The sequence below is a fragment of the Nelumbo nucifera genome, chromosome 6 (genome assembly GCF_055504915.1).
Source record: "Nelumbo nucifera cultivar China Antique chromosome 6, China Antique-T2T, whole genome shotgun sequence".
In the NCBI taxonomy this organism is placed as follows: domain Eukaryota; kingdom Viridiplantae; phylum Streptophyta; class Magnoliopsida; order Proteales; family Nelumbonaceae; genus Nelumbo; species Nelumbo nucifera.
In genome coordinates this window covers 6433051-6455877 of record NC_142654.1, presented here as the reverse complement: position 1 = coordinate 6455877, position 22827 = coordinate 6433051, and the positions used below count along the sequence as shown (strand labels likewise).

Genomic DNA, 22827 nt, shown 5'->3' with positions numbered 1-22827 from the left:
TTTTTTGTTTTTTTTGACAAAAGAAACATCGTAACCTTCATTCATATTGAGAAAATTTACATGAATAGAGTTTAAAGAGTTATAGTGCAGAATTAGCTGGCCCTTATAGGGAGTTCTAGCATTGTTTGCACTTTGCACAGATCATACTTGAATGCGCTACCCGGACTTAGAGCAGTATAAAGTATAAACCAAGGTTGAAAGTATCGAAACAGGCCGATACGCCTGCGTCAGTACTTTTTTTTAAGTTTGATTTTTTATTTTTTTAACCTGGTTCAGAGGGGTCGGTTTAAGGCCCGACCACCCTTTGAACCAGTGTCTGACCCGATACAACCCCTGGAGGAGTGTATCGGTAACCCATCGGCATGATACGTATCAGCGATACTTTGAACCTTGGTATAAACGGAAACCCGGAAAAGTTTCAAAACCCAGAGACAATCAAATGACACAGTAAGCAAGGGAAGAACTACCGAATCAGATTACGAGTCAGTAATATACCTCACCTCGCTGCAAACAGCAAACCTGAAAGATGTGGAAGTCCCCTATTGGCAGAAAGAAGCAAAAGACGTATAAATACTCATTCTCTGGGATGACTCGTCCCACTACTAACTACTTGTATCCTAATACCGTCTTTTCTTTTTCCAGAAATTAATGGAGATAAAATAATAAAAGAGATGGAAAAATAATAGCTTCCAAATCCTGAGCAACCCTTCCACTCTTAACATGCTATACAACCTAGACAAGGGCTATTCAGGAAATTCCTAAACAATGGGTATAACCTAAAAGCTCATTATCATCATCCTCGGGGAGAGTAACATTTCACCTCCCAGAACATAATATACAATTTCCTACAACTGTCATGCATATATACAATGAGCCACCCAGACGTGTCATCCTTGATCTTTACTTCCACACCTTGATGGCACCATCTCTACTGCTTGATATCAACAGTTTCTGATTCAACTTGACAGAAGCAAGAGATAGAATGGAGTCGCGGTGGCAACCTGCAGGATCAGTTGCAGCAGACGCAAGGAGAGCTTTAGGTGTCAATTTGGTTGCTGGAGATCGCCTGTTTGTCTCCTGTTTGCCACAAAGTGAACAATATTTTTAAGCTGCAAGAAACTACAGTATTCTTTCCCAAGCAGACAACCGTTCAACATGAACGCCTGAGCTAAGCAATTCAAGAATGCTCTCATACCGTGGGTATCAGTGTATCACGGAATATATAATAGAAATTATGAAAGGCCCCCTCACTTTCTTAATGTTTGGTAAATAATTGCTTTCAAAAACAACAATCTAAAGCTGAAACACTTTTAAGCACCAAGCATAAAGTCTAAATTTGGGGCTCTGTGCTTTTGGGCTTTACCTAAATTGGCCAAGAAAGTATTTGCTGTATTAGTTAGTTTTTTTTTTTTCTTATGAATTGGTAATGATAAAGTGAGAGAAATAATGATCGAAGACTTGACACAAGTGTTATAGCTGTAGCCTCTAGCCACCCAAGAAGAGAAGTGGACTTAAGACTGAACTACTACATGCCACTCCCTTGAAATGACCTTTACATTTTAGGTGGAGCAGCAGACGAGTAGGCAATAGCAAGTTAGCAACCAGCAAAAAGGGTTAAGTTCCAGGGAGTCGACCACTTTCTAAGATAATTTAAAAGTCAACCATATTAACATGTTCTTCTATATTAATGTTTTATTCTTCTTTTTTTTTTCAAACGAGTAATCTTTCTTTGTTCAGGCACACACCTTCCCTTGAGCCTTAGTTGTGCGTGCGGTGCCTTTCACTTAAAAAAATCACAAATTTGATTCTAGCTTTCCAAAATCCAGCAACATAAAAAAGTCAAAACCCAATCTTTCAGAACCCAAGAGTAAAGTCTGACATACCTGCACTACCTGCACTCCAAAACTGGATCTGGTTTCATAAAATTCACCATTTCCAATTCCCTTCAGTGAAGGTCCACAAACAGAATAACTACGATCAGGACTGCAAAACGATGATGAAAAGTTGATCAGACCAAAGAACTTTGATAACAAAGACAAGGAAAAGGAATTCAAAAAGAAACCTGCAATGGTCCCAGCGACGTATCTTAAGGTCAGTCCCTCCGGTCAACAAATCTCCTCCAGGTAGGGGAAGCAGTGAACGGACACCAGGGAGACGATGGGGAGGTTCATTCAATTCATCAACTCGGTACTTAGGATTGAAACTTCGTCTCAGATCTTGTTTCAGACTGGCCAGGCTGGAAGGCCTGGCTAAGGCCCAAGGAAGATCAGAGATTTCAGCATCACTGTCATTGTTTGATAGTCTGAACACCTGCAAAAAAGAGTAGAAAGACCAAAAAAAAGTTTAAATGTGTTGGAATCAGAATATAGCAAAAGACAAACTTTCAAGTACCTGATGGCAGCTACCATTCTCCGCATTCCAGAGGGAAACTTCATTACAGCCTGCTGCTACATATACTAGGGGCCTTGCTGTAGCAGATGATGAAGCACTTGGAGGGGGAATAAATAGACACAATTTCTCTATGGGGCATACCAAAGAATACTGCCATGAATTAACTGGTATGAGGAACCTCAGATCCCAAAGAGTAAGAACACCCCTTGAAGAGCCTGAAACAAACCAATTACCACAAGCACCTGTCACCAGAGAAGATACAAAGCCCTCCTCAGGAGATGCTTTCAATGTCCATGCTGTTGAATTAGTTCTTGTATCCCAAAGATGGATTCCACATCCCCTGGTGCTGTACATAATAGTTTGACTGGCACATCCATCAGTTGTGTAATTTAACAGGCTGAGAATGGCCCCTTCCCCAACCTCCCTCTTCTTGATGTCTGTAATACCTGAATACTTCTCAACAACACTGCCCAAACCTCTGGATATGTAATCAACAGAGAACATATGTATTGTTCCATCACATGCTCCAACAACAACTTGTGCAGACCCCCGTAGCATTGCAGCACATAGTGCACGGCTTCCATCTAGAGAGTAAGTCAACCTAGACCTAAAAGATATATCCTTTTCCAACTTTCGGGTATCCCATACCTTAACAGTAGAATCATCAGATGCACTCACAAAAAAGCTGTGATCAGTGGAAATGGCAATCTCATTGACAGCGGAACGGTGCTCCTGGAGATGTGCCACAAGCACACCACGAGGCCTCCATCCTGTGTCTGGGACAGATGCTGCTCGACCAAATGCTGTTAGACCAGTAGTATCAGTTTGTGAAGAGGCATCTTCCATGTTTATGGATGAGCTTCCTTTTCGCATGCCTGATAGGCCAATGTCTTGAAACTTGTTGCTGATATAGGTCATTTGCTCATTTTCTCTGCCTTCTTCTCTCACAACTTTGTAGAACTGTTTAGAGCCACCACCAATGCTGAAGGAACCTGAAACAAGCTTGGGAGCTGTAACTGAACTAGCCAAGCTAAATGATTTATTGACTGGATCTATCCAAGGCATGGATGATGAACTAATCCCCAGTGAGTTCCACTGTGATGAAGAATCAGATCCTGCAGAAGCATGCCCAGCTGCTTGCTTGTCCATGTTAAAAGAATACAAAGGTATACCTTCAGATGATCCATCACAAATAAAACTATTTCCACCACTAACATGTGGAGTTATAAAGCCAGAAAATTGCAACTTTTCTGAACATAAAGGATCTCGAACATCAATTGCACTAGAAGCAGTAGGCATGAAGCTTCCTGTTGCTCTTTGTTTAGTCTCGGTATCATCACCCTCAGGTATCCCTACTTGTGGAATACCACTATCAACAGGTTTTTGACCTGGAAAATCAGATTGTCTACCAGGCCAACTCTTAATGGGATTCAATTCCCCCATCCCTCTTTTGTTCAATTCCTCGGCCTCCCATTGCTTTGACTGTGCAGATGGATTGTACCATATCTTTCTCTGTCTCTCTAACATGTCCGAACTCCTAGCATTGTGTAAGACTTGGTAGAATACTTGTCGTGAGACTGGTGGCTTGAGACATGAAAGGAGGGACTTTTCTGAAGCTAAAGATGCCGGCTGTCTTCGGAGGAAAGGGCGTATAACTGGAGCTAGGTAAACATACGAATCTACAGCACCCAAATTATCACTACTAGCTGCAATAAAAGTGACCACTGACCTTCTTACCCACTGACTGGGGTAACATAGCAATGGGAAAGCACGTTCAATCATTTCAAGTAATATCCTCTTCCGCAAGAAATTACTTTTGCACAGCATAGCTAAACATTCCAATGCATTAACAATGACTGCCTCCATTGGATCACTTAAGGCCTGTTCAATATAAGGCAAAAGATATTCTTCTACACTTCTTTGACCTATGAAAAAGCATACAAAAACAATCTGTCCATAGAATACAGCCCTTAGCTGCTCATCCCGGTCATTTAGAAAAGCAGGAAGAATAGGTAAAAGAAAGTCATTACTCTGCCTCTGACCAAAGAAGCAACAAAGATTTCCAATGTCCTGTAGGAGGGCTCTCCGGATATTTGGAGTTTGCCTTGGGCCCATTACCAGTTCTTGGACAACCTCAGCTATGGACTTTCGCAACTGAGCAAGCTGTGCATCACAGCTTTCACTCTGCAGTCGACCAGAAGTCTCAATAGATGAAGTTGATGATTTATCAGATAGACTCAATTTGTCAAGAACCCCTGCCTCACTCAAGCTTAGTGAGTGATTCAAGAAACGATAAGCAGTTAATGCAAGCTTGGAGATATTGCTAGCATAACAAATCCGTACACTCTCTTCTGGATCATCTGGAAGCATAGATAACATAGGAAGAATATACTCTGGAAAAATTTTTGCATCACTGGGAGGGAAATCCTTAACTAATGGCAGAATGTCACACAAGGTCTCTAAGGCAGCACAGCGCACAATTGCAGCTGGATCAGAAAGCATCACAATTACATATGGAAGCACACGCTGCAAGCGGTCTTCATCATCAATATACAAGGAAGAAGACTTAAGCAGAAGGACAGCCCCTCTCCGCAGTTGTGGCAATTTAACGCTACGTATGCAGGAACAAAGCAGTGAGGCAATCAGGACCATACCTTCACAGCTCATAGTACGTCGGGGAATAGGAGAGAAAGGGATTCCAAAAATATCTGTTTGGCTATCATACTCAAACATCAATGAGTTCAAGTCGCTCTTCATAATCTTCCTTAAATAAGGGTGATCACTTCCCTTAAATCCATTAGGAATACTTTGAAGGGCTCGCCCTGGAGAATGCCCACTGCAGTGCCCTGGATTTTGGATAGATATAGCAGAACTTGCATCAGAACTTCCAGAAGCAGCACTAGCCACTGGCTTAGTATTAGAACAGTGATTACTTTGTTCCACATCCTTAAGGAGGGAGTTGATATCACCAATAAGTAACTGATCACTGAACAAGCCTTTCTCTAATTCTGCTCTCTTCCTCAAGGAGTCTTTTGCTGTACTAAAGTGTTCCTTTGCATTGTCCATCTGTTTGAGAGGTTCTCCATTTAAGGAATTTGAAGGTGTGCATGGTACAGGGCATATATCCTCATTTGTGTTGTTGCTCATCATTTGCTTATGTATCTCATGGAAGGCACTTTGCGTAACTGCAACCTAGAACATAAATAAAAACTAATAATAAATGATAGAAAAGGTGTAGCTAAGGCCTGCCTATAATAAAGTAACTGGAAATTTCTCATCTAACCAACTAAAGTTTCTTACCCTTGTATCAGAATCAAGAGGAATCAAGCAGGAAAAGAAATTATGAAGAAATGGTGAGAAGAAACTAGGAAACACAATGCTTGCATAATTCTGTAGGTAGCCCTCAGCAGGCAGGCGTGACTCTGGATCCAACTGAATCATATGAAGAATCATCTTTCGGATTCCAGCATCTGGAATCTGCACGTGAAAAAACATACAATATGAGAAGAATAATAATATACTGGAGTTCGATGAAAAAAAAGACATGGACATGGACATACATATATTGCCCTTTCTGGTACCTTGGTTAAATAATCTATAATATGGGAAAGATTGAGGATGTCACCCATAGAACTAGAGTGGGATGGGCGAAATGGAGGGGTGCATCTGGAGTCCTATGTGATAGGCAAATATCACTTACATTAAAAGGAAAATTCTATAAAATAGTTGTAAGGCGAGCTATGCTGTATACAGAAGAGTACTGGGAAGTCAAGAAACATGTCCAAAAAATGAGTGTGGTAGAAATGTGTATGCTGAGACGGATGAGTGGAAAAACTAGAAAGGATAGGATCAGAAATGAAGTCATTCAAAAACCCAGGAATAGCTCCAATAGATGACAAAATGAGAGAAATTTTAGACTAAGATGGTTTAGTTATGTGCATAGAAATACAGCACCCGTAAGAAGCGATCTGTTACAAGTTGAAGGGGTTAGAAGGGCTAAGGGCATATATACATATGGATGGATGGATAGATAGATAGATAGATGCAACCCACTTTTTCAAGGTGTTGGCTAGGATCATATTGCCCTCTACGATATGCAAGTAGCTGTGATAGTTCAAATAATGGCTGCCCTTCAAGAAAAAGCTCTGCAATAACACATCTGAAAAAGGTAGCAAGATAAAATACAAACTGAGTAATAAAACTAGCAAGAATTCAGGTTTATATAATAGTGCAACTGCACAAGGTTAACACAAAATATTTACAGAAAACAGTATTCACAAGTCCCATCCCGACATAGATAATGCTTTAGATGCAAGTTAAAGAAAAAAATTAATTCCTTCTTCAAATCATTTTCTTTAACAAAATCACTATTCATAACTGTATTCCATTCAATTTTTCACATTCTGCAGCATCATTTGATCACAATTTTATGATACAAAATATACCATGTAAAATATAAAGATGATCTCATCCTGCTGACAAGTGTACTGAATAATGGAGAAGAGACATACAGACATCTATTGAAGGTTGTGTAGCTTCCTACAACTATTCGAAAACCCTTACTTAGTTGTTTAGGTACTAATAGAGTAGGGATGTTATTTAAGTTGAAACAAATGAGTTTAAGGTTGGTTTTTAGGGGTGAACCCAAGGAAGGTGGGGGCCCCCAAAGACACTCCTCTTGACAATAAATCCGATTGAAACATGAGGAAGTAGAGAAGAGAAGGAAAGAAGAGAAAGGAGAAGGAAGAAAGGAAGAAGAAAAAGTTTGGAGCAATAGAACAGTGCTGGCGGCGTCAACTTTTATTATATTATATAGGGCAGGGAAAAGACCCTTGTGCCCCTGCTGTAAGTGAGTACAAATAACAGAAATAAAAAAAAAATGCTTTAACTAGCCAAACAGACCCTAACACAAATAACTAAATTGTTTCAACACTCCCCCTCAAGTTGGAGCATAGATGTCAATCATGTCCAACTTGTCACACAAATCATTGTGCCGCACATGATGAAGACCTTTGGTGAAGATATCTGCAAGTTGTTCTTCTGAGCTGACATATGGAGTACACACTTCTCCATTTACAAGTTTCTCTCTAATAAAATGCTTGTCCACTTCAATGTGTTTCGTCCTATCATGCAGGATTGGATTAGTAGCAATATTGATGGCAGCTTTATTGTCACAGTAGAGTGACATAGGATTGTTCACTGCAAAACCCAGTTCACCTAACATATTTCTTATCCACATGATTTCAGCAACCCCATGAGACATCGCTCTATATTCTGCTTCAGCACTAGATCTAGCCACCACACTTTGTTTTTTACTTCTCCATGTGACCAGGTTTCCTCCTACAAAGGCACAATACCCACTGGTAGACTTTCGGTCATCGATCGCTCTTGCCCAATCAGCATCAGTATATACTTCCACCTTTAAGTGACCATGTTTCTGGAACAACAAACCAGCTCCGGGAAACTTCTTGAGGTATCTAAGGATCTTCTCTGCAGCTTCAAAGTGAGTTGTCCTAGGATTGTGCATGAACTGACTAAGGACACCTACTGCATAAGCAATATTAGGCCTTGTCATAGACAAATACAAGAGTCTCCCTACGAGTCTCTGGAACTTCTTCACATCTTTCAAAAACTCTCCCTGACTGTCTCCCAGCTGATGATTAGATTCAATTGGTTTTACCCCCAACTTGCTTGTATCTTCTAGTAGATCTAGTACATATTTCCGTTGGAAAATAAAGATGCCCTTGTGAGAGCAGGCAACTTCAATTCCAAGGAAATAACGTAAGGGGCCTAGATCTCTCACCTCAAATTGAGTGGCTAAGAATTGTTTTAGTCTCCGTATTTCAGCATCCCAATCTCCTGTGATCACTATGTCATCCACATACACAATAAGAACTGCAATTTTCCCTTCACCTCTTTTCACAAATAGAGTGTGATCTGACTGGCATTGTTTGAACCCCATCTGTTGAACTGCTAAATGAAACTTACTAAACCAAGCCCGAGGTGATTGTTTCAACCCATATAAAGATTTTTTTAACCTGCACACCTTTTGTTCACTGCCTTTGGCACAGAAACCTGGAGGTTGGGTCATGTACATTTCCTCTTCCAAGTTACCATTCAAGAAAGCATTTTTGATGTCCAATTGGTGAAGTTCCCAATCAAGATTTGCTGCCAATGAAAGAAGGATCCTGATAGACTTCATCTTGGCTACTAGAGCAAAAGTATCTACATAGTCTACTCCATATACCTGTGTAAAACCTCTTGCTACCAGTCTAGCCTTGTACCTTTCAACAGTTCCATCAGTCTTGTGTTTCACTGTGAACACCCACTTGCAACCCACAAGTTCCTTCCCTTCAGGAAGGTCCACCAACTCCCAAGTGCCATTTTTGTGTAATGCATCAATTTCTTCTTGCATTGCATCTGTCCATTCAGGTTTAGATAAAGCTTCTGCCACATTCTTAGGAATGAGAACACTGTCCACAGAAGAGAGGAATGCACGGAATGAAGGTGAAATGTGATCATAGGACACAAAATTAGAGATAGGATGATTAGTGGTACAAGGTCTAACACCCTTTCTCTTAACAATAGGAATATCAAGATCATTGATGACAAGTGAATCAACATTGAGAGGAACAGACATATCAATAGGAGCAAGTGTACCTGGCTGATGAGACAGATCTGCCTCTGGTGAATCCGAAGATGTTGGTTGCATAGTGTCAGGTTTCATGGCTCTTGAACTCTGCTGGCTTTTATGGCGACGATGAAAAACCCAGAATGGAGGATTGGGTAAAGGAGGTAGTTGAGTTTGAGTCGCTTGTTTCTCCTCAACCCTACTCTCCCCCTAAGGAGAAACCGAGAAGAAAGGTTGATTCTCAAAGAAGGATACATCAATGGAGACATAGTACTTGCAAGAGGTAGGATCATAGCAGCAATACCCCTTTTGAGATAAAGGGTAACCAAGGAAAACACAAGGAATAGCCCGAGAATCAAGCTTACCTCGAGTAGGGGACAAGTTATGGACAAGCAATGACACCCAAAAACACGCATCGGAATGGTGGACAACGGAGCTGTAGGAAACAAAACCTAATATGGATCCTTATACTCTAGTAACCGAGATGGCATACGGTTGATGATGTATGTAGCACACAAAACTGCATCCATCCAAAAACGTTTTGGCACATCCATATGAATTAATAAGCCACGAACTACTTCGAGAAGGTGACGGTTCTTTTGTTCAGCAACACCATTTTGTTGGGGTGTCCTAGCACAAGAGCTTTGCTGAAGTGACCCACTTGAAGCAAAAAACTCCGTGAGATCACTATGGAAGTATTCCTTCGCATTGTTCGACTGGAAGATATGGATTTCAGTTTGGAACTGAGTGAACACCATGCATTGAAAGTCTTTCACAATTTTTGGCACTTCATCTCTAGATCGCATAGGGTAAACCCAAGTGTATTTAGAGTAATCATCAATCAAGGTAATGAAGTACTTATATCCAGCCTCAGTGGGTAGAGTAACAGGGCCCCAAACATCAGAATAAACAATATGAAATGGAAATTCAGATATTTTATTTCTCAGAGGTAAAGAACTTCTACAATGTTTACTCAATTGACATGTCTGACACTGTAACTAACTCACTGACAAGGACTCCAACAACTTTGGGAACATAACTTTTCATGACTCAAAAGAAAGATGACCAAGACGACTATGCCATAAATAGGCTTGACTCTCACTTGACAAACTCATGGACTCTGTAGCCACAAGACCAACTTTATTCTCCAACACGTAGAGACCATCTACCATGCTTCCTCTACCAATCGTCTTCCCCGAGGCCAAATCCTGAAACACACATGAAGACGGAAAAAAAGTGATTGAACAGTTCAAGGAGTGAGTTATACTACTAATGAACAACAAATTTATAGGTAATTTCGGAACATGCAGTACATTAGAAAGGGTAAGGCCGAGTGGGAGAGGTAATGGTACCTTGGCCAGCTATGGTAGAGAAAGAACCATCAGCTAGTCTCACCTTATCTCTCCCAGAGAGAATGTTATATGTCTGAAATAAATTTGACTTACCGATCATGTGGTTTAAGGCTCCGGAGTCAATAACCCAATGAGAATCAGTGGTATGAGATGACACATGGAAGGCAGTGGCAGCGTTACCTGATGTAGACGCGAAAGAGGTCGAGAGAGTAGGACTAGAATCCATCTGGCGGAAAGTCCTACCATACAATTCCAAATGGTCACGAAAGGAGTTGATAATTTCTTCCTTAGGGTCAGAACTGGGATGCCTCTCCTGAGTTACCAATGGACTAGTCTCTGTCGACGCCATATTAGCTGAGTTATACTTTTTCTGATTTTGCTGGCTTGGTTTCTTGCCCTGATCAGATGTTGACTTCTTACCCAAATCCTGTGCCCATTTAGGTTTTCCATGGAGATCCCAACATGTATCTCTCGTGTGTCGTGTCTTGTCTTCTGGCAATGAGTGCACCAAAGTTTACTCTTATCATTTGTTCTCTTTTGAGAATCACCTTTCTTAAAAGCACTTCCGACATTTGTATCTGAATTTCCCCGGACAGCTAGGCCAACTAACTCCCCCTCTACACAATTCATCACACTTCTACTCTCTTCTGATTGCACTAAGGCATACACCTCCTGAACTGATGGCAAGTCTTTACTACCCAAGATCTACACCCTGATAGACTCATATGAAGGATTCAGCCCTAGGAGGAAGGCAAAGACCCGTTGCTGAGATACAAGTGACTAATACACCTTTGCATCTTCATCACACTTCCAATTCACATTCTGGTAGTGATCAAGTTCTTTCCATATCGATGTCAAATCAAAATAGTACATCGAGAGACTCCTCTCCCCCTGCTTGCAAGTAGAGGATTCAACTTGCAGTTGATATATCTTGGCATAGTGTCCCTGCTATGAATAGGTGGACTTTGCTTGTTCCCATATCTCACAAGTAGTTTCAGCCCACATAAAAGTCTTCCTTACCTGTGGCAGCATGGAAATCAAGAGCCATGACATCACCATACTATTCTCTTGGTTCCACCTATCATATTCAACACTTCCGTACTTCGGTTCCTTCACTCTCCCATTGATGTATCCTATTTTCCCCCTAGCAGTGATGTGGAGTTTTATTCCCCTAGACCACTCAAGGTAGTTCAGACCATCAAAGGGAATAACAGCCATGGGGAAACTCATATCCATTCCCCCACTCACTCCATTCTGGCTCCCTAAAATCTCTGAAGTAGCAAAATTCTCAAACGACATGGTAAGCACAAAAACAATTCAACAGGGGCTTAATCTGAGCACAAAAACAAACAGCACCAACTTCCAAAGAAGAACTATGACGAGACTGATTTTCACCACAGCATTAATCAATAATGTGTAAGTTCCACCACAGCATTAATCAATAAGAGAGATCCTAACACACATGAAATCAGACTAACGAGTAGAGAAAACAGGTCATCTACGACCTATAGTCACCTTTTCATAGGTACAGGATCACACGGTTCAACAAATAAAAGATATAACCCTAACAAAAGTCTGCCGACATTCAGTGGTTTGGATTCATTTGCTCACCACTTGGTACACGACCAAGGAAAGAAATAAAAAAAGAAAGAAAACTTTAGGGTTGTACCAGTTGTAGATCTGATTTGATCAACCCAGATTCAGTCCTCTGTTCTGCCCAGATTCAACAGCCTTGCTCTGACACCATCTTGACAATAAATCCGATTGAAATATGAGGAAGTAGAGAAGAGAAGGAAAGAAGAGAGAAAGGAGAAGGAAGAAAGGAAGAAGAAAAAGTTTGGAGCAATAGAACAATGCTGGCGGCGCCAGCTTTTAGTATATTATATAGGGCGGCAGAAATAAGAAGGGAAAAGACCCTTGTGCCCCTGCTGTAAGTTAGTACAATAACAGAAATAACAGAAATAAAAAAACGCTTTAACTAGCCAAACAGACCCTAACACAAATAACCAAATTATTTCAACAACTCCCATTAACATTATCTTCCCATTGAGCGGACGAATCCAGTTCAACCGGACAGAAAAAAAAAAGACAAAAAAAACAAACTAAAGACCCTTTCCTATATAAATTCATTTGAACTCCCCTTCCCCCATTTTTCACCCGAGCCCTAAACAGAAGCAGACCACAAAGATAAGGTCCATTCATTCGAATTCCTAACAGGAAAGCTTTCATAGACAAATCAAGAAAATTAGCTGCACACTTAGAAGCTTCACCCACCACTCCTGCTGTGGCTGTTACCGGTGCTGATGCCTCAGATGCCGCCACCACCGCCTTGGTTTGGGACGTCAAAGAGGAGCCACCACTTTCTGTTCATTGTCACACACAAGAAGAAATCGTTCTCCATTACCACATCCCCTGCCACCAGCTTGCCATTTATGTGAATTGCTACCACTTCCACTTCCTCTTTCGTAAAATCAAAACCCCTAAAATTATTTTTAACATAACTTGTATTTTTCTTAAAAATTTATCGCCTCATTGGAAGAAATAGTTTTCAGAAAATTTATAACACGTTAGGTCCACTGTATCACCTCATTGGAAGAAATAGTTTTCAGAAAATTTGTAACACGTTAGGTCCACTGTGTCTTGCTCCCAAACTGAATCCCAGATCTGGACTCGCTCAGTCGCTCCATTCCTGTTCCATCCAAGATTCAATGCTAGAAAATCGTTGTTGGTCGGCATTGCCACACAGTATCTCACTTCATTCCTGTTCCATCCATGATTCAATGCTAAAAAATGGTTGCCGTTCATCAGAATAATATGTCTGTAGTTGCAAGCTTCCCACGGAGGCAGCAGGAACTCCCAAATCCCACTCTTCTGGACTGACCATTCAAGGACTGTGATATAGACTAGCCATTGCTTTGTGATAACTGCTGCATAGTTCGCCAGAGCAAGTTCAGACAATGAGACTGCAATAAGGAAAATGGACACAATCTTGGAGGTTTTGGTTGCTTCTGTTTTGGGCTCGGATGAAAAATGGGGGAAGGGGAGTTTGAATGAATTCATAGTCTTTTTCTGTCCAGTACTCCGGTTGAACCTCCTATTGGAGGGTACACGCTTCCCGTGAGCCCCCCCCCCCCCCGGTCTCACAGCCAAAGTTCAAACATCTTGGCTTTGCCCCTGTTAGTGTTTAAGGACTTGGAATTTAGAAGGTGCAAGTCTTTATCCTGAAATGAAAATTTTCTTGACATTTTACATTTGCAATATGAAATGAAAATTTTTGGAAGAAGTAAAGGTGATATGTTCCCATTGGGCATCAACTGCGGATATCAGCAATCTGAATTGATATACAATACATTAATATCCTATTGCTGTGTGGTCTTTTTTTTTTCAAAATCCTTTGCTCAAGTCCCAGGTCCCAACTACATAGTCAAGATAAGAGATAGAAATACATCTCAGCTAAGGACAAATGGCTACATTGCTTTGCATGGAACAGTTAAGTTACGGGCATTCTATTATCATAAGAAAGTATGGTATCACAGCAATGGTATAAACACTAGTTCTGTCAATAGGGTTACCTATTTGCCATCAGAAATCCATTAATGAGTTTCTCCCTATTTTTTTTCCAAATCATCAAATACAATTTAGTTTCTAGGAATAGGACTAGATTCTCAAAAGATTTATACTGAGAGTGCCCAGCGAGTGCAAAAATATACCAAAGGTTAGGTCTGTTTACAGTCCACCACTCTAAAGACCCTGAATAGACCAACACTGGGAATGGCTTTCTTCTCAGAAGATATATGATTTTCTTTTTGTTTTTGGGTGGGGGTGTACTTCTCAATTGGAATCTCCCTATAATGTTCCTCTTTCAGAAGTAGTCCTATCACATATTATGCTCCAATTTCTAGTTTGTGAATTCCTTGGAATCTTGAAGTTCAACAGGTATTAGGGAATTGAATTCAATTCAAAGATGCTCTTTAGGTTGTCTTGGCTTCTCTTTTTCTTTTTTAATTTTATTAACATTTTTTATTGGTGATCAGGTTCAGATCTTTGATTAGTGTGATGATGAAATCTGGGGATGACAAATGTGACAGTGCATGCTCAAGTCTGAAAGTGGCCACTTTGTTCAAGAAAATGCTAAAAGTTAGGTCTGTATCCAGTCCACCCCTCCCAAGACCCTGGATAACCAGGACCAACATTGGTTAATGGCCCTTTTTATTTGTGAACAGATCAACTAGATGCATTTACTAATATAGCTGCTGATTCAACTATTCAGACACCTCACAAATAACTAACAAGATACAAAACTTCCCTATGGAGCAAACCAGAAAAAAATATCAAATAGTAATTACTAAATTCTAAATACAAGGTAATGAATATCCTGGGAATCTCCTAGACTATCAGCCATGGCATTAGCCGATCTCTTAATCCATCTGAAAGAGATGTTCACCCTGGAAATTAAATCCCTAGCTTTTCTAATATCATGACACAGTGACAATATGCCCATGGACCGTCAATGCCATCTCTATGCTAGCTTATAAGCACCAGTTAGCTATGATCCCCAGATACAGATGCCAACATGGAAACAGATACAGGAAATGAGCCTACAAGTCTAGCACAAATAAAGGCGCAGGTATCCCATTTGGGGTATGTTTGGAAAATACGTACTTATTGGGAGGTCTTTTCTCAAACCACTTATACTCATTTTAAGTACTTATTTGTGCTGCAGTGTTTGGTGAGTCACTTATCCCATAAGTACTTATATTTGCGGAAATGGCAATTATAGCCCTAACTTAACATAACCATATATTGGATAAGCACAAAGACAAATAAATAAATACTTATCCCATAACTGAACCTGTTTCTATGTTCACTGCAGTAGCAGTGTGAGGAAGAGAGGAGGGAAAGAGAGCAAGGGAGGAGGAAGGAGGAAGGAAAGAAAGAAGAGAGAGAGAGAATGAGAGAGAGGAAGAAGAAGAAGAAGAAGAAGAAGAAGATAAAGAGAAAAAATAAATAGATAAATAAAGGAGAGATAGGCACTGGTGGTTCGGGCAAGATTCATATATGATGGTGGAGGAAGGAATAGGAGAAGGTGGTGGTGGTGGTTATGTGGAAGGGTGCTCGATCACTGCTGTTAGTTCGGGTCTCCGCTGGAGGAGACGGAAGTGAACAGTGATCTTCTTTTGAAGATGGGGGCAGTCCCTGGAAAATGAATAAAACATTGGGGACAGTCTTGTCCCCCCCCCCCAAAAAAAAAAAGAAAGAATAGGTACTTATTTAGTAAAAAAAGGCCAAGCATTTATTCTGGGCTTTTTTTGCCAAACATGAATAAGTGCTTATTTTCCACTTATTGTGTGGTCCTGCCACTTAAAATAAGTATTTATTTGAATAATTATTTTTAGTGTTTCAAAATAGGAGCTTAATATGCTTAGACAAGATATACATTAACTGATTACAGTATGTTCTGAGTTTCGAGGGAAAGGATTAATATATACAAGAACAATGGTATACTCATGTAATAACACTTAAATGTGATTAATTATATGCTATAATGTAGTGAGAGCCCAATTTATTACTTTGTATAAATGTAGAGCTTAATGCAACTTCTTAATAATTTGTTTTCAAACAAGAAATAACAAAAAGTAGAACCATGTACAATGAACCATTATACAGTGAACCTAGCAACAGACTCCCCAAAATAAGTCAGATTTGTCTAACAAGTCTATTCATCAGATGAAAATGGCATAATGAAGAATGCTCAAAACCATAACATGTTATACGTCTGTTCTAATTATACATATTACCTTCAAAATAAAACAGATTCTGTAATAGCATTGTTCATATTAAATCTTTAGTTCTTTACAGAGCACAATCCTCAAATACAAACTACAGATTTTTCCTTGTATGTGCATATATAGCCTCAGTGTTGACAATCTGATAAAATAAATAGCACTTGGTAGTGGAATGATAAAGTAGTTTTCATATAGCCTACACCAAATTGTAGTTAAATATATGTATATATGAATAGGAACTTGCATCAACATTCAGTAAAATGGCTTTAGAAATAAAGAATGCTTACCCTACAGAGAAGATGTCCATGGATGGCCTTAATGGTGCATCTGATGCAATTTGTGTGTCCCCTCCATGCTCATAAAATCTCTGAGAGATGGTATACAGTTAACTTGAAATGCCAAACAAAATGATAGTCTCTTTTTTTGATAAGTAACAAAATAACAAAATAATAATCTCTTGAAAAATGTGACATGGAACAAATGAGAGTTACTGCTACCAGAAACAACTTTATATTTTCTAGATGAATATATAGGAATCATGCTGTAAGGCTTGAAGAATTTCAATTAATTGGGCTTGGGTTAAGGTTCAGGGCCATTGTACATTTGACAAATTCCCAATCCAACCTGACCTAAGTTGCGCCCCCATATAGAAAGAGACTTAATACATCAAAACAAAAAATAAAGGATAGTTGCCTAGGCAAATATGTCTATCAACAATCATCCTCGGGACCATAGTCCACTCATTTTCAAATGTATATGGGAATGACATTTACATGTGGATTGAATAGGGTATTATGAGTTTAAGATGAAGATGGTTTCAATGTTTGATATGTTGCCAACAAATTAGAGGGTAATTGTAGCTCCCTTCCCCATACAGTTGAGATAAGGCTTCGATGATGATAGACAGTTTAGCTCCCTTCCCCTTTTTTTCTTGATTGGAAATGCTTTAATTAATGAAACATTTAAAGGAGTAAACTGTCACCACCCAAAACAAAGGTGTTGACCCCAATATTTAGATTTACCTCAAGATTACAAAACAGCCCAAAACAAATTGCCCCCGAAGGTTCCTTGCTCTGCCAAAGTATCAGGTAATCCATTTGCTGATCTCCTAGTCCACCTAAACAAAACCCCAACCTCCCTTACTAAGCAATTGGTTTCCCTCATAAGCTGTCTATGTATCCAGACCCCCAACCTGTTTGACTGTATCCATCCAATTAGTAGTTTAGAATCCCCTTCTACCTCAATTTGGTGAAAGTCCCACTGCTTAGCCAACCTCAAGCCTTGGAGTAAGGCCATAATCTTGGCTCTTAAGTCAGTCCCCCCCCATCTCTAAAAGCTCCCCCAACTCCAAAAGGACATGGATTGCCTAAAGAGCTTCCAAGGAACAACGGGTCCCTTCAGCACAAAAGAGGGTGGAGTTGAATTTTGATATAGCTCCCTTCCCATGCCCAAAGGGAAAAAGAAAAAGAGAAGGCAGGAGTAATCCTATGCTCCTCTAAATGCAATTATTCTTGATATTCATTCATTTCAATTTTTGTATTTAGGATTTATAACTGGACCAGTGGTCAATGATCAATCATTAGAATGTTTAATGTAAAATTTGATCACAGATATGGGGTATGGAAACCACTATGCCTAACCAAAATTAGTTAGCACCATTAAATCATCAAAGCATCTGTCAATGAGATTTTATTCATTTGATAGGAAAGTTTATCCAACATAAAAAAAAAAAGAAAAATCACTCCTACCCATGATAGGTCTATCCACCTAAGCAGCGTCCAAAGAGCCCAATTAATATTAAGGTGTCAGTTATGTTGCTCCATACTAAAAGCTTTAGCATTTTACCATTCTTGCAGCTACCAGGTTAGCGGTAAAGACATTTTCTCCAATAAACTAACTACGAAGAACAAAGACCAATAAATCAGGATATTCTCCAAATAGGCCCATATGAAGATAGTATCCTTTAGAAGAAAAATTAAAAGAGAAGCTCAGAATTATGACCATCATTACTGAATTACTGGTATTCTGATTTATTATCTGGGTTGGCAGCCCCAGACAATTGAAACATGGGGCATGCTGCAGGCTCATTCTTTTGAACAATGTGAAGGTGGATTTGATCACTGTAAATTGGGTTTGAGTCTTAAGTTAGCTGTTACTTTTCTAAAGGTGAAGTGAAAGTCAGACCTCTGTTAACATAACTAGGGTGTAAAGTGAAAAAAAAAAATCTTCATCCACTCCCAAAGACCTTAGTGAAAAGAGTAGAAAATTCAGAGTTAGTTGGCCTAGAATGAGTAGTCAATTCATCATTGTTTCTCCTTTCTGCAGAGATGCTGAATGGACTAGCACCACTCACATGCCATAGATCTTTTAGACTGAGCAATTCTTATTCCTCTTCTTGTGATCAGTACAACTCCCATTCTCTTTCTTCCTTCTACAATGAAATGATTTGTTATCCATAAATGAAAGAGATGAGCATTCATGCAATCATTATATTTTATTGGTAATCTCGTGCAACCTTAGTTATTAGTCATTTCCATCTATGTTACTGGATTCCAATCTATCAAAAAGAAAACCTTATACCACACTGAACAAAAAAAATACTAATACTAATACTCTCTAAACAAGTGGGCATCCAAAAAAAATTGAAACGGTACAAATTTGACGCATATTACAAGAAATGCAATGGAGACAACAAAACCAACCTCTGGTGCAAGATAACAGCGCCTTCTCCCTCCAGTGTCAAAGAAGAACGAGAAATCGGAGGGGTCATCATCAGGTATGTAAGTCGGCTTAAAAGACGCAAAATCAGCGAGGTAAAGCCAATTCCAAGATGTGACCAAAACATTCTCGCACTTGATATCACCTGTAGAGATGCAAAACACCCAAATTACGGCCTTTAACTAGACCAGAACTCGAAATCCAATGCAATTGGCCCGAACAAAAAGAAGTCCCACCATGACAAACACCATTCTCGTGGCTCTGCTTCACTGCATATAGTAACTGCACAACCATAAATCTAAGTAGGCAACTGAATCTGAAAAAAAGAAAATCAAAAGAAGAAATCCGCACTCGCATAAACAGGCCAAGGCGTCATCATTCTAACAATAAATGGAAAAAATGCAAATACGCTCCAGAAAACAGAATCAGAAGTACCAGAATTGCCTCACCTGGTAGGCCAACCATATCTTCTCGACCAAACTAAGGAAAGGCCGAGTACTCAATCGGTCGTGAAGATTATTGAAGAAGTATTGCCTGAGAAGATAAGCTGCTTTATCCGTTTCAAGCCAGTACTACAAACAAGGAAAGAGAGGAATTGGATTATTAGGAGGAGACATATCTAGATAAGGTTAATGGTGATTGCGGAGGAGAGAGCGAGAGGGAGATGGAATTAATACTTGAAAGGGCCAGACGTGAGGGTGTTGGAGGGAGCGGAAGGTTTCGCGGATTTGGAAAAGGCGACGCTCGTATTCCTTGAGATCGATGGAGTCGCCACGCTTGAAGTAGACCTTGACGAGGACGAGCCCTTCGTCGTGCTTGCACTGTATCGATTTGAGGAAACGGCCTCGCCCTAGGACCTCCTTCAAGACCAGATTGTACGACGACGGGAGATCGTGCAGGTAATACTCCGACGCCGACGCTTGGGTCGTGCGTGCAATCTTATTTCCCATCGTCCCTCTTCTGCTACTTGCTTCTTCTTCTTCTTCTTCTTCTTACATTTCCCTTTCCTGCTTCCTCCCCAGTCCCCAACCAAAAAGCCAGAAACCAAAGAGCGAACAATCAACGAAAGCTTTTCCCCAATTCTAAACTCTCGCTCTTTCTTGTTGGGTTCAATTGCGTCGTTGTTGTCTTGTCGCTGCTCTAAGCAACCTGTGGTGCTTTCACAAATTTACGATCTACCATTCTCGTATTTGGTTTCCGTTTGCCGTATGTAAGCTGAGTCTGAGAGATTCGACAAAAGCTACGCTGTTTGGAAAAAACAGCTCGGCTTGCTTGAAGGCTGAAGCTTCCTCCTGGACATGACACGTTATCCCATTTAATTCTTTATTTGTCTCTTTAATTAAAAATATTATTTATAATTACTGTTTTACCCCGGACTATGCTAACGTGTCATGCGCACGAAAATTTATCCCGTATCTGCCGGTTATAAAAGTGGGACCCACTGATTGGCTGCTTTAACCGTTTAATTTTTTGTACCATGTCAACATGGATCACAGCGGTGATCACTTGTTGTAGGTTGTAGCCAGTAGCCCGGCCCGCGAATTTCCGGGCTTCAGCGCGCAAGTTTTGCGACCAGGCCCGGCTTGGGTTCGATTGCTAGAAATACATATTTTGTAATTTTGATATGGGAAAATTCCCTATATTTTTGGGCCTAGTGCTATTTTGGTTCTCGAATTTTAAAATGTCATAATTTACGGTATCTGAATTTTCAAAACGTATTAATCCTATATTTGTCGTTAATCAATTGTTAATCAGCCGTTAAGTAGCATTTGAAGAAAACACAAATGTCCTTCGAGTGTTATCTAATTTTCTTAATCAACCATCCAAATGTTGACAAAAAATTAACAGTCTCAAATTCTTGCCTCTTCTATTCAAAAAAGTTGGGGTCTGTTAATTTTTTGTCAACACTCTTGAATAGAAAATGCAAGGATTTTGGACTATTAATTTTTTGTCAACATTTGGATGGTTGATTAAAAAAACTAGATGACACTTGAAGGGTATTAATATCTTTTTTAAATGCCACTTAATGGATGATTAACAATTGATTAACAATAGGTACTGGATCAACACGTTTTGAAAGTTCAAGTACTGAATTGTCGCATGTTAAAGTTCGGAGACCAAAATGACACTAGGCCCAAAGTACAGGGTACTAATCGGGAATTTTCCTTTTTGATATATGGGCACCTTTTATATACCCGATAGGTATGATACCTGAAAAACTTTAATCAATCAGAAACCCATGATGAATTTAAACAAATATCAATTGATTGGGTATTAGTTTTTCAGGAATATAAAATATTTTATATTATATTAGATGTAACATATATTTTTATATAATTTAAACTATACTTGGTTTGATGAAAAAACAAAAAAAGAGAAAAACAAAACGAAAACAATTGAGGGAAAACTGTTAACAAATTTTGTGGAATTCCTTGAAAACTACCTCTCAAGTTTCTGTTTCTTTCTTATTGTCTTAGGAAACCAACTCAGCCTTCACGTTGTAGGCCCTGAAGCCTAGCTAGGCCTGGGCTTACGCTTCATTGAATACCAAGCTCGGCCTAGACCCGGGGCTATGCCACTTTATAATAGGTGCTAAGCCCAGACTGAGCCGAGTCCATGATCACTCATTTCACTACTCACAGGCACAAGGCACAAGCACAAAGGCTACTATCCAAAATCCAAATATGGTGGGAAGAGATGTTTGGTTATTGTCTAATGGGTTAAGTGGTAGTATATATATATCACAGATGACCAGCACCATTGGTTTTATCCCTGACAATTGTACAGCTACAATTCAGTTTCAAGTTCCAACATTACCAGCCAAGCAACCTCAGCTTCCTCACTCTACGTCCTCATTACCAAACAAGCTGCTTCTGAGAAGCCTTCCCACATCATCTTTGCCATCATCCCCGTTGAACCAACAAAATAGATAGTGCCCAAATATGGCTGGGAGCCCAATAAAAGGACAAAAAAGAGGAGCCAAGTGCCAGAATGCCAGATTTGAAAATATTGGAACTTGGAAGAGAATCAAACTGCATGCATTTCTTTACTTGTGGAAGCACAAGGTTCCTCTTCTTGCATTTTCCAGCTTGGATGGATTTTCCTTACATGCATCGAGCAAAATTTTACAGTGATCCAGTAGAAACGTATGCTCGTGGAGTTGTTTAATTTTGATTGAGATCGTTTCGGTGCCTAAGGCTGTTTTAATTGCAATTTGCACCATTGTAAATGCACAAGAATGTAAAAATGTTAAGTGTAAAATCCGGTTTACTTTTACTACAGATTTGACCTTGTCTTGTTTGTTTGTGAAAAGTAAAATAGTGTGATCCCACCTTCTTATACAAAAAAATGAAGGTAGGAGGAGGGTTATTTGTTTGGGAATGAAGTAGGAAACAAGATGATGTATTGATGTGGTCTCCAGACTCTCCACTTTATATGAAAGAGAGAATTGAGGTAGGAGGAAGGATGTGCAAATGAGACAAAAAGTACAAATACTGCATTAACTAGGAGTGTAAATCATTGCTACCATTCAAAACTGGACTGGATGTAATATTTGTATCTGGTTCAGATTTGAACTGCAACCAAACACAGCTTAAACATAATTCAGAAAGTTTTTTTTTTTTTTTGTAATCTTAGAGAGTGGAATTTATGAGCATGGAGACCTTTCTATGATCCCTTCCCCCCACACACCAAATGAAAAAAAGAAAAGGACAAAGAAAACAGATGCAGATCTTCTAAGAATACAAAATGTTCCTCAAAATGCCTTAGTTGAGTCCTGCCAATTGCCTCAATTTAGCACCTGAAACACTATGATTTTCAGTAACATTTTTTTTTTAAATTTCTGCTAATTTCTTTCACTTTTTAATTCTCAATATTTTCTTGGCTTAACAGAAGTTGCTCTTCTTAGACACTGTTGGAAGAAGCTAAGCTTAATCCGATTTAACCCAAG

The 22827-nt window shown here is 39.6% G+C and overlaps 1 protein-coding gene across 2 annotated transcripts; it reads right to left on the bottom strand.

Moving 5' to 3' along the window:
• Positions 1–628: 628 nt before the first annotated feature.
• VPS15 (protein kinase family protein / WD-40 repeat family protein) lies at positions 629–20074 on the bottom strand. Of its 2 annotated transcripts, XM_010268808.3 has the most exons (11): positions 19556–20074; positions 19328–19450; positions 19115–19160; positions 18863–19023; positions 16448–16527; positions 6445–6550; positions 5692–5868; positions 2392–5583; positions 2063–2310; positions 1884–1983; positions 629–1077 (listed from the first exon to the last, which is right to left on the bottom strand). In XM_010268808.3, exons 1-11 carry the CDS (start codon positions 19826–19828, stop codon positions 901–903), a joined length of 4683 nt encoding a protein of 1560 aa, XP_010267110.1. In that variant the 5' UTR covers positions 19829–20074; the 3' UTR covers positions 629–900. The 2 variants fall into 2 exon arrangements, with proteins under 2 accessions (XP_010267110.1, XP_010267111.1); XM_010268809.3 differs by lacking the exon at positions 19556–20074 and having other exon boundaries at positions 19115–19194.
• Positions 20075–22827: the final 2753 nt, after the last annotated feature.

Bases quoted from the DNA above. Each gene is read 5' to 3' on its own strand.
- VPS15 (XM_010268808.3), bottom strand. From the start codon at position 19,828: ATGGGAAATAAGATTGCACGCACGACCCAAGCGTCGGCGTCGGAGTAT. The intron at 5,869-6,444 runs GTGGGTTGCATC...TTTCACGTGCAG, and splicing joins CTAGCCAACACCTTGAAAAA to ATTCCAGATGCTGGAATCCG. The intron at 1,078-1,883 runs GTATGTCAGACT...TGTGGCAAACAG, and splicing joins TTGGAGTGCAGGTAGTGCAG to GAGACAAACAGGCGATCTCC.